The sequence below is a fragment of the Numida meleagris genome, chromosome 16 (genome assembly GCF_002078875.1).
Source record: "Numida meleagris isolate 19003 breed g44 Domestic line chromosome 16, NumMel1.0, whole genome shotgun sequence".
NCBI classification, from domain to species: Eukaryota; Metazoa; Chordata; class Aves; order Galliformes; family Numididae; genus Numida; species Numida meleagris.
In genome coordinates, this window is record NC_034424.1 from 6,544,486 (window position 1) to 6,559,080 (window position 14,595).

Consider the following 14,595-nt stretch of genomic DNA (forward strand, 5'->3'; position numbering starts at 1 on the left):
GTGCCCCGTGGCTCGGGCAGCGCATACAGTCGATTCCCGGGAACGGTATTGCGCTGGAGCTCGCCCGTTTTGGCCCTTTGTGTCAGGGACCGTGGTAGAGCTGTGGCTGTGGGCAGCGTGCTGCCGGCCCAGGCCCCGCGCTGCTGCTGCTAACCAGCGGCCGAAGGGCACAAAGGTGCAGCTGCACCGCAGCTCTGTGTGCGTGCAGTAACGTGCGTGGGCCTTCACGAAGTCACGGCACGAAACAGCCGAGGTGGGCACCCAGCACCTGCCTGCTGCTCCGTGAATCTGCAAAGCTCCTTTCTGTTTGGGCCCCAAGCACTTCAGTTCTTGTGCAAACCACAGAGAAGGATTTTTTTTTTTTTTTTTTTTTTTTGTTGTAATGCAGTGACTCCACGACACACAATGTTTCATCCTTCCTTCTCCTTTAGGTGTTTGTTTGTTTATCCCGGTGGAAATAACAGGGTTTAGGGAAGAAGACGGGAATGTTATCTCAGGGAAGGTTCTCCACCCTTCATGTTCATACTCCACACAAGTTCTTCAGGCCCGTGTTTAACCCTCAGCCCAGCGGGGTCTCAGCATTCCCCACAGGATGAGCTCAGCAGGGATGCGCTAACAAACCCTTGCAAATGTTCGAACCAATTCTTCAACCTGCATGAACTGTCTTCCAGTGGGAATTACAGGTGTTGGAGTAGAAGCTAGGTGTAAGAAAACACAGATTAGAGCCCTGTCCAACAAATTACAGCTGCAGCATCACTTGGGCCCTGCAGACAGGCAGTAGTTCCTTTGTGCTGCTCCTGCAATGGGTCATTCTGCTTCTGGATGAGATGGAGCTGCTTGGTGTGAGCGTGCTTTTAATCTGCTTCTGCTGTGTCCACTGCAGTTAATATTTGCTGCAGCCTGGGCTGAATGATGGTGTTTTTTCCCGCTGTGCAGATGAGGTGTTTATTTCATCTGCCACAGAGGAGAGCTGAAATTAGGATGAGCTTCAGAAAAGAACTGAGAACAATTAGTTGTGTTATTTTACTGTGACTTAATTACTGTACCGTTAAAATTGTACTGTACCGTTCTTTCTGTCATAGGAACATGGATGCTACAGGAGAGGTTTGCTGCTAGATTTGAAAGGGAAGACAACACCACTAGAACAGGCGTGATGCATTATAATTAACCTTCTTGTTCTTACTGAGTTATGCATGTAATCATCTGTTCACTTAGGATGCACTAGAGCATATGACATGTAATAAGAACTCACAGCAATACACAAAATTAAATTGCCTTCAGTTGCAAGGTGAACTCGTTGTACATCCCCCATGTGGGTCATGGCCAGCACAAGCTTCTGAATCCAGGCCCTCTGTGGTTCTCCTCTTTGTCTGCTGACCCTGAAATGTGAAGAAAGAATAGGGAAAACTGATCGATAAGAACATAAAATATGACTGAACACAAGGGGTCACCTGAAAGTTCCTTCTAGGCTAAAATGCATCTCTGACATTCTTTCATTTTTCCTTCAGCTTGTATAAATCACCTTTTGCAAATGATTTTATTGGAGAGGAGAGGTGATAAGTTTAACAGGAGCCACAGACAGAAATTTACGGAAGAGGAAGATCACAAGAAGCCACAGTGACAGCTTTCCTCACCACGCTCCAGTCCTGCAGCTATCTGCTCCGTAGGAACTCCTGACATAAAATAAAGAAGGGGTGAATGAGAGCTGAATTAGATACAGCACTGTCTCCCAACTCTCTTCAAGCATTCTGGCCTAGTAATAATAGTAATACTCACAGAGTATCTCAGGAATCAGTTTGTATTCAATGATATACATGCTTTGTGAGATGATAGCTACTTGGTGAACGAGATGAGCTAATGCACATGGGTTTTTTCGCAGCTGTTTTACGCACAGCCTGCTGAAATGAGATGTAGCCGTCCTCCTTCTGCAAAGGACTGTGCCCAGTGCTGTTTGGGGTGCCTCTGAAACCAGCTAGCTGGTGAAGTTTGACTGAACATGCTGTTAGATTTTGTTGTGTAACTAGTCTTTTCTAGGATTTTGTTTCTGTGGCTGACTTGGTTTTATTATCTCTAGTTTAAGAGCAGCCAATTGCACTTCATGTCAACGGGAAGACTGTACTCAAGGTGCTGGCAGAAGCCAGCTCCAATGTTTCATAAAATAACATCTCAGTCCTTTCAGCAGCTTGTCTTTTTTTCCTGTTTTAATTCCTGTAACTGTCTTCACATGAAACCCTGAAGCTGCAATGTACATCTTGGTTTTCTGTTACAGTGCTTGTTTTTTGTAGCGGGAAACGTAATCCTTCAAATGCCTGTGTTTAAGAGGATGCAAATCAGCTTGCTAGCACAGTGCTTTGGGAACGTTTCTTTCATGCAAAATACAGCTAAATAAATGGGAGGGGGGGGGAAAGAGGGAGAGGGAAAAGGGATTGTTCGCTTCTAAAAACAGCAAGAATTAATTGCGTTCAGTAAATGGGTGAAGATGGGCAAAGATTAAAATCTGATTCTTTCTCAATGTGGGTGAAATCTACGCTCCTATCTCCCAGTTGCAACAAAACCTATTGCACAGTCTGTCCGGTGCCATGGGGACGCGAGCAGGACGCGGTGACACGAGCTGTGACTTGTGGCTGTCCCAGCAGAGAGCGCTAGGGCCACCAGTGAGACACAGAATAACTCCACGATGAATCTGAGGTGCCTGTGCACCGCATCTGCTCCTCCTGCACCACCCTGCAGCCGACCCTCTTGCATGGCAGAAAAGAAGTGACTTATTCCTCGTGCTGTCACTGCTCCGTATTACAGCAGGAAAATGGACCGCGCTGAATCCTAGCATAGTGCAACCGACTGTAGGAAACAGGGAAATGTGTTTGAAAGCTCTCAATGAACAGGAAAAGTCCATGACATACAGGCAGTCCTCTGACAGCTAAGTCTGAATGCTTGGCAGCTGGCTGTGTGCTTCTATACCTCTTGAATTACAAATTAGAAGGCATCTTTGCTGTTCCAGCTGTGCTCAATTTTAGTGCAGGAGGGGTTAACTAATGGCACAGATAGCACGGCACTGTACACCTCACAGTCAGGAAAATGGTGAAAATCAGACAAGTGAAACAGAAGAATCACTTCTTTCCCCACCAAGCCTCTGGGAAGATCAGCTCTCCTTGTTTTCCCCCAAACAAGAGTTGTGTCTGAGATTTCTCCAAAGAAAATCACTGCTCTTCAGCTCCCATCTCACCTGTGCTGGAGAACCACCAGGTGATGAGGAGAGGCACTCTGCCCCGCTGTGCTTGCCCTTCTCTCACCCCACCCTTACAGGCAGTCAGTTATTTCACACTTGTAAACCCATTTTCAAACCGTTTTTGAAAGCAAGTGATAGAAGTACAAATTCTTATTATTGCTCCTGAGTTGAAGACCTTTTTGCAAAGATGCTTGTTAATGAGCTGTCTTAAGTCTGTATCTTATACACAGCCATATACAGATAGAGAATGCCTAAAATGTGTATGGATTGCACACACACACCTAGGAAAACAAAGGCTGATTAACAAACTTCTTTTTCAGTTATGACTGTGAAATTATATGTTCATTTTTTTCTTGGAAAGTGGGAGAGATAAAAGACCCATTCTGGAATAAAATAATTTTGTACACATGTGCTATACGGTTTTGTTTATGAGACCGAAGTATGTGAGTGTATGTGAGACAGATGGTGTGTCTGTTTGGGAAAGATACGATGCGTGGATGAATGTGTGTAAAAATACAGGTTTCTTAAGAGCTTTTTTTTAAAAAAAAGAAAAAGCAAATAACAAATGCCTGCTTTAGACGTTATTTCCCCGTGTCATGCTCTTTGTCAATAGGACAGAAGAGTATTCCTGCAGAAAGTGAAATTTAAGGGTGCTGCCTCTAGGGTTTACAGCTGGGCATTGTGAATTCTCTTCAAGTTTTCAAAGTCCTGGGAAGTTTTGATAAGCAAATACTTTCTGGGCTCTGCTTCTCTATTGGCTGCTTCTTCACCGCCAGATTTTGACACAAATAATCTGATTGAAAAATCAGGGAGGGGAACGGGGGCAAAAAACAGAGAGAAAAAAAAGGAGAAGTATCTATTTCAGCAGGCTGCAACTAAGTGAAAAAGTGGAAGAAGGAGTCCAGAGAGAAGACGACGTCTCGCTGGGGGCTTGTCTGGGGAGATCTCAAGGCGAATCCAGCAAAGCAGAGTCCCCTAAACAGGTGATTTATTTATTCTTTTAAACACTTTGAATTTCAGTGTCTAGCTTGTTTCTCTGATACGTCTCACACCCTTTGACTTATTCTTTGTTTGCAAATGTGTAATGTAGTTCCTCACCATGTCAGTTGTATTGGGCATTCCTCTGTGATAATGGCTTATTTATATCAAACAGGTCAAACTTTTAAAAATGATATACCGTATGCTTACTTTGCACTCTCACATGCACTTATGAAAATGATAATAGCAGAATAAAATACAGGAGATGTGTCAGTGGTCTCAGATACCTGCATCCCAGCAAGTCCTGTGCAGCAGGAACAGTTTCCAGATGTAGACTTTTGTACTTAAGCAATGAGGATATACTGTATTTTTCCTTTTTATTGCTCTTGTACAGACCTTTACATTCAGATGAAAGTACATCTCTGCTGACTTCAGTTTTTAATGCCAATTTTGCTATACGAGAACTCAGCCTCTACTGTTGAGGATTTTTCTTTCAAACCTATCATGTATATCACCTCTCCATCCTTTCTATGTATATGCTAATTAGTGTAACAATTTTTAGCATGTGGAGTTAGATATTTATAGACGCCTCATATACAACCTGGCTGATTCAATGCATTAAGCAGGAAAACAAATTATTTACAAGTCCACAAAGTAAGTGCATCTACAGAGGGATACAGGATTTGTTAGACTGTGTGGTATAAGTCTATAAATGGAAGCTTAAGGCAGTGGCATTCCCAACATCACTAGGAGCAAAGGAGCTTTCTGGAAGACAAATGCTGCAATTATACTATAAGCATTTTGTCTAGATAATAAAGATGTCCACGGATTTCCCATCTACTTCTTTGACAAAATTTTCACCGTCGTTTTCAGGCTCTGGCATAATGCCCATTTGCCCAATCTTACCGCAGGAATGGAAAGTGTTCTGTGCATTTTTCCCCATTCAAAAAAAGCCACATTCAAATTATTTGCCCCAAGTACACTGAATTTTACCAGCCTGCCCTAAACTCAGAGTAAAGAACTGAAATTCTGAAATATTTTACATGTAAAGAGGCAAGAGTCCACAAAGCCTCTTATTTCACTTGGGTTCTTAAAAATGTCATGCACGGGTTGTGTTTTGTTTTCTGCTTTTTTCTTCAAAGATACCGTCTTCCAATAGATAAACTACTCTTTGTAGCTAAACTTTTGCCAGAAGAAGAAAGCAATGTTAAGGTTTAAAATAAATTAAGCAGTAGGAAGGAAATAAGCCTCTTTCGACCTAAAACTTTGTGTACTCATCAATTTACATAAAGCCACGCATCAGTTTTAAGTTAAAAATTAAGTATTTCTTCTGAGTGCCGTGAGAGAAAAGGTTTTATCTCTACAGTTTACCTTGTAAATTTGAAAGTGGGAAATTTGAGGAAAATGAGTCAGCTTCAGAATGGAACTTACATGGCAAGTTGGGTTCCTGACTCAGGATGGCACAATCCTGCCAACACCTGCTCCCAAAATATGGTAATTTGGGGTTAATTGTATCCCTGAAGGAACTGCTGACAGTACAGACCCGTAACCTCATATAGGGAAGAGAGAATACCAATTTCTTCTAAAATGTACTAAAGGGACCAATCCTGTGGTTTTGGGCACTGCGAGCTGCCACACGCTGAGGTGTGAACTGGGGCTTCAAGAGGAACATGAAACCTTAAGAAATCAGGATCCTGAACCGAACCCATCCGCGTGTGCCTTGGGAAGACAGCCCTGCCCAGGCATGAACTCTGCCTTGCAGTTGTCAGGAAGGACAGAAACCATTGCCACCGCGGCTGGCAAGAACAGACTCCATAAAATACAAGTCTAACTTTTAGCAAAGGGTTGAAGCTAAATCCTGTGGGAAGCTTCAGGGATTGTTTAAACCATAGCAGGCCCTGCTGCCCACAGCATTGCTTTCTCTGGGAAATGCAGTTAGCTGTCTGTAGCAGCTCATCACTTGCTACTGATAATCTTGAATTTCAGAGAGAGAAAGCATTTTTTCCTCTCACAATCTGTGCTTCCAGCTTTCCTCTAACTCGGTTGTGTGAATCACAAAGACAGTCCAATGCAGTCGTTAATTAACTACGCTCGGGCTCCCAGTTCCTGTTTTCTCTGCAAAATGGGGTGGGGGAAGGTAACTTCCTTTTGCAACGTTCAGTAGTGCATTAAAGATCGTGTTGCTCAGTACAGGCCCTTATCAGCAGCCAAGATACTGGCCCAAATTTGACTTTTAGCTATGCTGAGGCAAACACATCCAGAAAAATCCTGTTGATTCTTATTAGGCAGCTACTTTCAATAGCCACCTGAAAAGACAGGCTGTATTCAATACCTTCACATACTTAGTGCATGGATACTACAGTCAAACACAGCAAGGCTGCTTATGCCACCCACCTGCAGTCCTCGAATTTATCTGTGAATGCCTTCGGGTGTTCCAGCCGGCGGGCAGGGAGAGCAGCTCTTCCAGGAGCACAGAGCACACACTTTCACCTTGCCCTTCACCTGCTGCCTCTTCCTCCACTGTGTGGGAAGCCCAGGAAAATTAACTGGTTAATTCGGGCAGGCAACACATACCAGCAAGCTTTAGACACCTGAATGCTCTCTATTGTAGATGGCACGGTCCTGCCCACTATGGGAAAATCCCTTTGACATGAGTGGAAATCCCATGCAGAAAGGGCGTGCGGCAGGAGTTTAATTTGGGGCACGTCTGCGTTGTGCTCCAGGCACAGATATCCCACCCAGAGCTGAGCAAGGGTACCAAGACCCTCCCACCATGCCTGCTGAGCTTAGCATTTCCATAGGGTGCGAGGCACACGGCCAGGCAGAGCACACTGCTGCAACGGTTATGGCCATCCCAGAATACTTCTGTGCTACCGAGCCGAGTGCTTCTGCATGCAGGTCAGGCAGATACATTTCATGAGACTTAAAAGAACCTCATCGGAGAGTTACAGAAATGTAAATACAGCAATGTATTTCAGCATCCCTTCTCTCATGTGCATACTTATGGTTCCTTCTCAGTACTATTTTGTTCTCTTACTAAAATTAAATTAACACATCCACTCTTGGCTTGTTTTCTCATATTCATCTCAAGTCACATGCACATTTCTCAGAAAAAGATAAAAACAGGTGAGTCATTTCAGAAGAAAAAAAATGGCTGAAGTCATAGATGAAAGTGGGAATCCTGGACCAGATTTAAAAAGACAGCTGGAGCTGTAATGGGACTTCTAACAGCACTGGGGCTGGTGAGCACTTGACTCCCACAGACAGCAGTGAGCTTTGCAACCTACCTGTCCACAGCAGACTTTGCTGTGTGAGTGCCCTTGTACGTGTACCTGTAGCCAAAGCCACCATCGTAAATCTGTTGTAAATCTGTCTCTCAGATCTTTAAATGAAATACCACTGGGCTATGTAATTACATTTAGCATACAGGGGTAAGCACAGACACTTCTGAACACCAAAGAGGAGCCAGAGCAGAGCTTTTCCATCCCTGGCTGTTTCCAGGAGCTCACACTGCTCTGTCCTAACTTGTGCAGACACTTCACATCATTCCTACTCAACAGGAACAAGCTGTGTTCTTTTTTAGTAAGTAAGCATGCTACACTTCAACTGCTCCCGGGAAAAAGAAACCAAACAACAAAATAATGCATTTGGCCATCGGTTGAGAGCCAGGCTTTCTGCTGACTTTCCATATGAAATACAGCAAGATTTGCTTTTAGTGCTGCTATCTTGAACAATTACTAGGGAATATGCAAATACATATGCAAATAATGCACCAGCTGATATTGCCATACACAGGATTGAGCCTGTTGTCACACTGTCTACATGAGAACAGTTATTGGCCGTGGGGAGCGGGCACAGGGCGGGCTGGGCTCTGGGTAGCAAAGATAACAGATGCATTGCAAGAGAATTTTGTATGATTAAATTTCAGCACTTCATGTTTGTTCCTAACCCGTCATTTCAACGGCCTGTGATATCTGAGTCAGGTCCAAAAGGCATCCTCTCTCTGCTCAGCCTCTGCTTGACTTTTTGTCAGCTACATCAGAGAATGATGTCAGGGAGATTCTGAGTCCTGGTGCATCCCCGCCACACAAACACTTTTGGTCTGTAACAGCTTACACACAGCTGTGTGTTTTCTCCAGAGTTAAGATCCATTGATCTCCTAAACCCAAGCAACCACTCCCATCCCTTCAGCTGGGTGGGGGGCCCTCTGAGATGGGCTATCTGTCTCCCCAGCAGAAGGGTTTTAATTCTCACCTCTGCTGGATACGGAGCTGATGTGCTGTGGGAGCAAGGAGGAATAACCCCACAGACCGCAGGGATTTACACGCTGTTATTCCATGCTTCTGCCCAGGCACTGAATGGAAAATGCCACGTTCCTTTTTGGTGAAGAGCAAAAAGGCTCATACCTATCATCAGCACCGCTTTGTGGAAGATGATCTGCCTATATTCACCTGGGATCCAGTCACCTCTGCCTTCACTGGTGAGTCAATACATCCACTGGGCTTGTAAGAATACACCGACGCAAATAAATAATTGAGTAAGCAAGCTAAGGGAGCCGGATGAATGAGCTAAAGAATTACTAAGGGCTTCCATGCAGCAATGGCAGTCTAAGGACAAACTGGTCCCTCAATGTGCACCCTCTTTCTTTTGGCTAAATCCACACTGTCATGCTGGAAATGAATTTAGATCCTCCCTTTGTTTCCTGTTGGGCTGCTGCTTTTATAATTCCAGCACAGTGAGACTCCCCTGTGCTGGTGTGCTTTGGGCAGATGCAAGCACTGGGAGCCCTGAGTAAGCACGGGGCTTCTGGTGGCTTGAACTCTACCTGTGTGGAAATTACACAGAGAATTCTGCCTTTGTTGCTGCTCCAGTTGTTGATTCTCACCTCTATTCACCGCATTGTCTCTACCTCAGTGTTACCACCTCCTCCTGATGATTTATTTGCAAGGAAGGTTACAGCTAGAGTAAGAAGATACTAGTGATATCCAAACGCAGACTGAAAGGAATCCTGTGCACTGCAGAGGGAAGGCCAGCTACTGTATGCTAGATTAACACAAACCAACACTGCTTCTGCCTATGCCTGCTGCCCTCCCTGCTCCTGGTCATGCTCTCCCACAGCTATCCGTGCAATAGCAGGGCCGGGACAATTATCTCCTTCCTTCAGGCACCATTCAAATTTTCATTATTCAAATCTAGGATCAACACTTACCCTTTGTTCTAGCCCTGGCTATGGAACTAGAGTCCAGCCCTATGATATGCTTGATAGAAGAATGGAGGCAACTTTCCAATTTCAATTCCTCACATCATCCTTTGGCCATTTGCAGCGCTTCTCTGTCGTACAAGATGGTTTGGATGGCACGTGGATACTGTCCTTCAGCAGCGCACTTCTGTCTGCAGCAGAAATGAGGCAGATGTATTACACTTCTGGTTTAGATTTGTACTGTAAATTCTCCATCTAACAAGCACTGGTTGGTCTCTTAAAGGGCTGGGACAGGCACGGAGAAATGAGTGGGCAGGAGGACACCAGGCTCTATGGCCACCCTCACAGCTGTACAAGCAGTTACCTCCCCCCCCCGCTTCCTTACTTGGCTGTCCATAAAGTCAGGTTAGCAATACTGAACTCTCTGATGGGAGAGGTGGGGAAGTTAATAAGTTAGTGATTGTGAGCTACCCTCATAAATGAAAATGTTTTTAAATAAGGAGATTATTCTTACAGATATGTGGCTGCCTGGGGTTAATTTGCTGTAGCTATATGGGCATCAAGTGCCATATCATATCCTGCCCCTCTCTAACTTGGCTATCTCATTCTGCTTAGAATTTCCCTTTGCCAGCAATGGACGGACCATGATTGCCATGCTGATTGGACCTCTCTGCACCAAGTCAGGGAACTGAGCATAGACTTACGTATCCAAGCATGAGTTCACATGCTTAGTGCACTGACTGTTCTCTTACTGGCTAGGATAAACTAACTGTGACACTACTGTGATTACAGCTGTAGGAGACAGAGACAAGACACCAGAAGATGGCAAGAAACAGGACCCAGAATGCGTGGTTCCAAAACAAGAAAAGGACCCTTTTCAACCAAAGGAAGAAAGTGTCCCTGTCCAGTACCTGAGCAGGATGCTGCCAGGACCTTCAGCTCAAGGTCTGCTAACCAAAGCCAGAATTGCAAAAGAAGTCAGGGCTTTGTTGGCTTAGGGAGCCCCTGTGATCTGGTCCAGATTTTCAGTAAATGGCAGCTCTTATTTTGACACCAATGGTCAAACTTGTCCCAGGCACAGCTCATTAAGACCTTTCTGTATTTCCCTTTACGATTCTGGTTTAGATCAGCATCTCCCTGAAGCATATGGCTATGATTCCCAGCGAGCAAGCCTCCAAATCTCAGCAACTAATGTAACTGTGTGATATCGGTGTCCACACGATACTTGTTCAAGATAATAATCCTTTAGCAACCCCTATCCACTAAAATTTCCTCAGATTGAAATCAAAGTCCTAATACAAACTTTGCATGGGTAGCAGGACTTGACTTAACTTGGGGGTTATTCACTACAACTCCTAAGCGTGGGCAGGGCATCAACTAGGGGCAAGGGGAGCTTTCTTTTAGTGGTGTCCAGCTGCAGGCATTGGTGTGACACTCACTTTCTCCCTCTCCTTCACAAACTCAGAGATGACCATCCCAGGTCTGCAAGTCAAAGACTGCACTAGCCCAACAAGCACACCCACCTTCTACAAAACTGGCTTTTCTTGGGATGCTTTCCAGTTGCCATACAGCTACAGACAGATGTCTTCCACCATGCAGTCAGCCCTCTTGGAGCACCCAGTCAGCCTGTACGGAAGCCACCTCCTGCCAAGCGCCGAGCCCCCCCTGGATTACAGCATGCGTTACTCCTCAGACATGGAGACCTACCACTGCGTGAAGTGCAACAAGGTGCGTGGCTGAGAACCCCAGGGATGAGGAGGTGCTGGAAGATGCTAGGAATGGTGCAGTTCACATGGCCTGTGAGAGGGAAGAATGAAATAAAGAGAAGGAACTGTAAACAGAGGTGGAGACAAAGCTGCCTCCTGGAAAAAAATCAGTGTCATTTTGTTTTTCAGGTGTTCTCCACCCCCCATGGCCTGGAGGTCCACGTACGAAGGTCTCACAGTGGGACCCGGCCCTTTGCTTGTGAAGTATGTGGCAAAACCTTCGGACACGCTGTGAGCCTGGAGCAGCACACCAACATTCACTCCCAGGTGTGTAGCATGCTTCCTGAGAACTGCCCTCCAAAGCTCACTGGTGCTTGGACCTTTGTTAGGAAGGAGGTGAAGACTGCAGATCATAGTTCTCATCTCACCAATCTCAGACTGTCCTTGGGAACATGGGGAGGATTGTTGCTACTGGTTCTCTTGTACCTCACCTTCTCTTAAAGGGTGCAGGACAAGATGCAAGCTATTTCCCTAAGTCCTCCTTTCATCCTCCTTGTATTAGCACACCAGCCCGTGAGCTGAGGAGATTTGCTTATCATATCTACTATACTCATCAAGCTGTCACATGTTCTGCAGCCACTGATTGACACCCCATGATTTTCTTTCCCTACCAGGAAAGAAGTTTTGAGTGCAAGATGTGTGGGAAGACATTCAAGCGTTCCTCCACCCTCTCCACACATCTGCTGATCCATTCCGACACGCGGCCCTATCCCTGCCAATACTGCGGCAAGCGCTTCCACCAGAAGTCAGATATGAAGAAACACACTTACATCCACACTGGTGAGAAACAAAAGATTCCCATGAAGCAAATACAAACTAGATTCCCTCATGTCTACACACACACGCAGTCCAGCTTCTCTGTGACAGGGAACTAAGTGTCCAGAGGTACCAGAAAAGTCGTTCTTTTCTGTGTGGTAAGACAGTAAAAGGTCTGAGCATCCCTGAGATGTACGTCCTCCTTTGTGTGATGAGGAGTCAGACATTCACAGCATGCTCACCCCCAGCCCTGGGACCAAGCTGGGGAAGGGCTGCCTGTGGTTCTTCTCCCCCTCTGCTGCTGAAGGAGTGCAGACGTTGGCAGGCTTTTTTTTTCCCCTCCCTTCTGAGATCTTTCTTACCATCTTCTTTGCCCTGCAGGAGAGAAGCCCCACAAATGCCAGGTATGTGGCAAAGCCTTCAGCCAGAGCTCCAACCTCATCACCCACAGCCGCAAGCACACCGGCTTCAAGCCCTTCAGCTGCGAGCTCTGTGCCAAGGGCTTCCAACGCAAGGTGGACCTACGGAGGCACCGGGAGACACAACACAGTCTCAAGTGAGAGATCGCTCCAGGTCTCTGCTAGAGGTCCCACTGCCAGTGCATGTTTCATGGAAGAAGACCCTCCCCAGAATTTCCATCCAGCATGGGGCCTCCCATTTCATTAAGCTCACATTGCTTCCTGCACTTTCCTGGGAAGTGGCAAAGCCACATCATTGGCTTTGGTGTTCTTGTAACCCCAGAGCCTTACGCATCCCAGTACGTGACAAAGAAACCTGTGGGAGCTCTCACTTCTTAGTTACAGCAAGTATCAGGCCAGATCTGATATCACGTGCTCAAGTGTAAATGCAGGGGAATTCCTCCGGGGTCACAATTACTCTGGATTTACACCACGTGCAGAATTCAGTCCATCAGACTGACCTGACCAGCAGTGAGGTGGGAACACCTGGACTAGTGGCAGCCACAATCTGTGCCAAGCTGCTGCTGTAACCATGTTCTGCTTTGATGGTTAGGAAGATAAGGATAGGACATGCAAATAGACTGCATTCAGCGAGCTGTTTTTAACCTGGACAGGGCTTCTGCAGAGACTTGCCCAGGTCATAAATTCCAGCAACAGACACCTAAAGTCATTTTCTTTCAGTGGAGCATTTACTGCGATCAAGTGACAAATTAACTGTGTCCTATTTTTAGCTTAGAGTAGGAGGAAAAATATTTTTTTTCAAAAAAATATTGGAAAAAAAAATAGCTCCTATCCCTAACTAATAACAAGGGTCTCTACATGGATTCTGCATCCACACCCGACAGCAAAGATCCCTGGGCTAGTGACAATCAGATGAACTCCAGGAGAAGCCGTGCCACAGCACTAGGCATAAGTTGATGAGTCTTGTATCTCAGTAACCTGTGAGAGAGACTGGCTGCTCTCAGAATCCAGGCTGGGATGCTCCACAGTGTTGCACTGTATACTGGATTCGTTGGCTTAAATCTGTCCTGGACAACCCTGTGTCACTGCACCATCAGGAATGACCATGGATATAGATGTCAGGGGCCAGAGAAATATGCTTTCCTTCCACTCTTACAGGAGGAAGTGGCCTAACCCATATACACTGGCATGATATGAGTACTTCACAAATATTACACAAACATAGCAGTGGTATTTCCTCCTTCTCCCGGGTCTAGAGGTTGAAGCAAAGCACTGGAACAAGTAAATAGCTGGCTCTCCTCTAAGCTCTGCTGTGTTCTCGGTACATAACCTTTGGCAAGTCACTGCACTGCTCTGACTTCTATTCCTCTGCACCTCTCGGTGATGAGGAGTCACTCACACAGGTTTGTAAAGTCCCTTGAGTTTTTGAGAGGAAGGACAAAGTATTATTATAGTATTAAAAAGACAAGTGCTCGCAGTTAAGTGGGGCATTGCAGCAGGGCACAGACCACTCTGTAACTACATCCCTGAACACGTGGCATTGTATGATGACTCCTGTGGGAAGCAGCTTGGAGAAAGGGCTGTGGCATTAGCCATCTCACTCCAAATGCTTATTAAGGAAGGCTGCCCCCGTGGGCAAAGAAGAAGCAGTCCAAGTGGAAAATTCAGTTATTGCCCAGAGAAGAAGAGTTCTGATCCTGTCCTTGGTTACACCGCTGTAAATCCAAAGCCATTCTCCCTACTATGATTTAAAACATACTTGCCCCTGTTCTTTGCTGTGCTTAAGCTGTTACTCATTAATATGCAGTCTGGAAACTCAAAACAGAGTCTGTACTCCTGGCTTGTCCTTGCACACTGTAAATATGTATTTATACTTATTCTAGTGTATATTTTTATTGCAATACACCAGACAGTGACAACATGTACAGGCCTGCTGGGATTTAACTGATAAACCTCTCAGTAACTGCTAACACAGGGTGTTTTGTGTTAAAAACATTCATCTCAAGAAAGCCTCGTGCTCAGCTCTGGAGGTGCCAGCAGTGGGGGCAGAGGGGGAAAAAGGAGAGGGTGACATCACAGCATTGCTCCCCTGTTAAAGCTGAGCTGTCCTGCACCTTACCATGCCAGAACCCGGTCAGGGCAAGGGCTCCAAGGGAGGAAGCAATGCCCAGGTCCTATCTGTGACGCCAGACACACATGCACGAACTTCAGATAAGGCAAAACCATTTTAGCTCATTAAAATTGCTGCCA

At 45.6% G+C, this 14,595-nt stretch overlaps 1 protein-coding gene across 3 annotated transcripts; it reads left to right on the forward strand.

The window, feature by feature from the left end:
• GFI1B (growth factor independent 1B transcriptional repressor) lies at positions 61-13,225 on the forward strand. Of its 3 annotated transcripts, XM_021413600.1 has the most exons (8): positions 61-253; positions 1,509-4,209; positions 8,556-8,684; positions 10,197-10,349; positions 10,870-11,132; positions 11,300-11,437; positions 11,785-11,950; positions 12,308-13,225. In XM_021413600.1, exons 3-8 carry the CDS (start codon positions 8,570-8,572, stop codon positions 12,484-12,486), a joined length of 1,014 nt encoding a protein of 337 aa, XP_021269275.1. In that variant the 5' UTR covers positions 61-253; positions 1,509-4,209; positions 8,556-8,569; the 3' UTR covers positions 12,487-13,225. The 3 variants fall into 3 exon arrangements, with proteins under 3 accessions (XP_021269275.1, XP_021269274.1, XP_021269276.1); XM_021413599.1 differs by lacking the exon at positions 61-253 and having other exon boundaries at positions 1,386-4,209; XM_021413601.1 differs by lacking the exons at positions 61-253; positions 1,509-4,209 and having other exon boundaries at positions 6,740-8,684.

Excerpts from the sequence above, each read along its gene's own strand:
- GFI1B (XM_021413600.1), top strand. The coding sequence starts at position 8,570 with ATGCCACGTTCCTTTTTGGTGAAGAGCAAAAAGGCTCATACCTATCAT. Across the intron at positions 8,685-10,196 it reads AGTCACCTCTGCCTTCACTG|CTGTAGGAGACAGAGACAAG; the intron begins GTGAGTCAATAC and ends CTGTGATTACAG. Across the intron at positions 11,133-11,299 it reads ACTGCGTGAAGTGCAACAAG|GTGTTCTCCACCCCCCATGG; the intron begins GTGCGTGGCTGA and ends TTTGTTTTTCAG.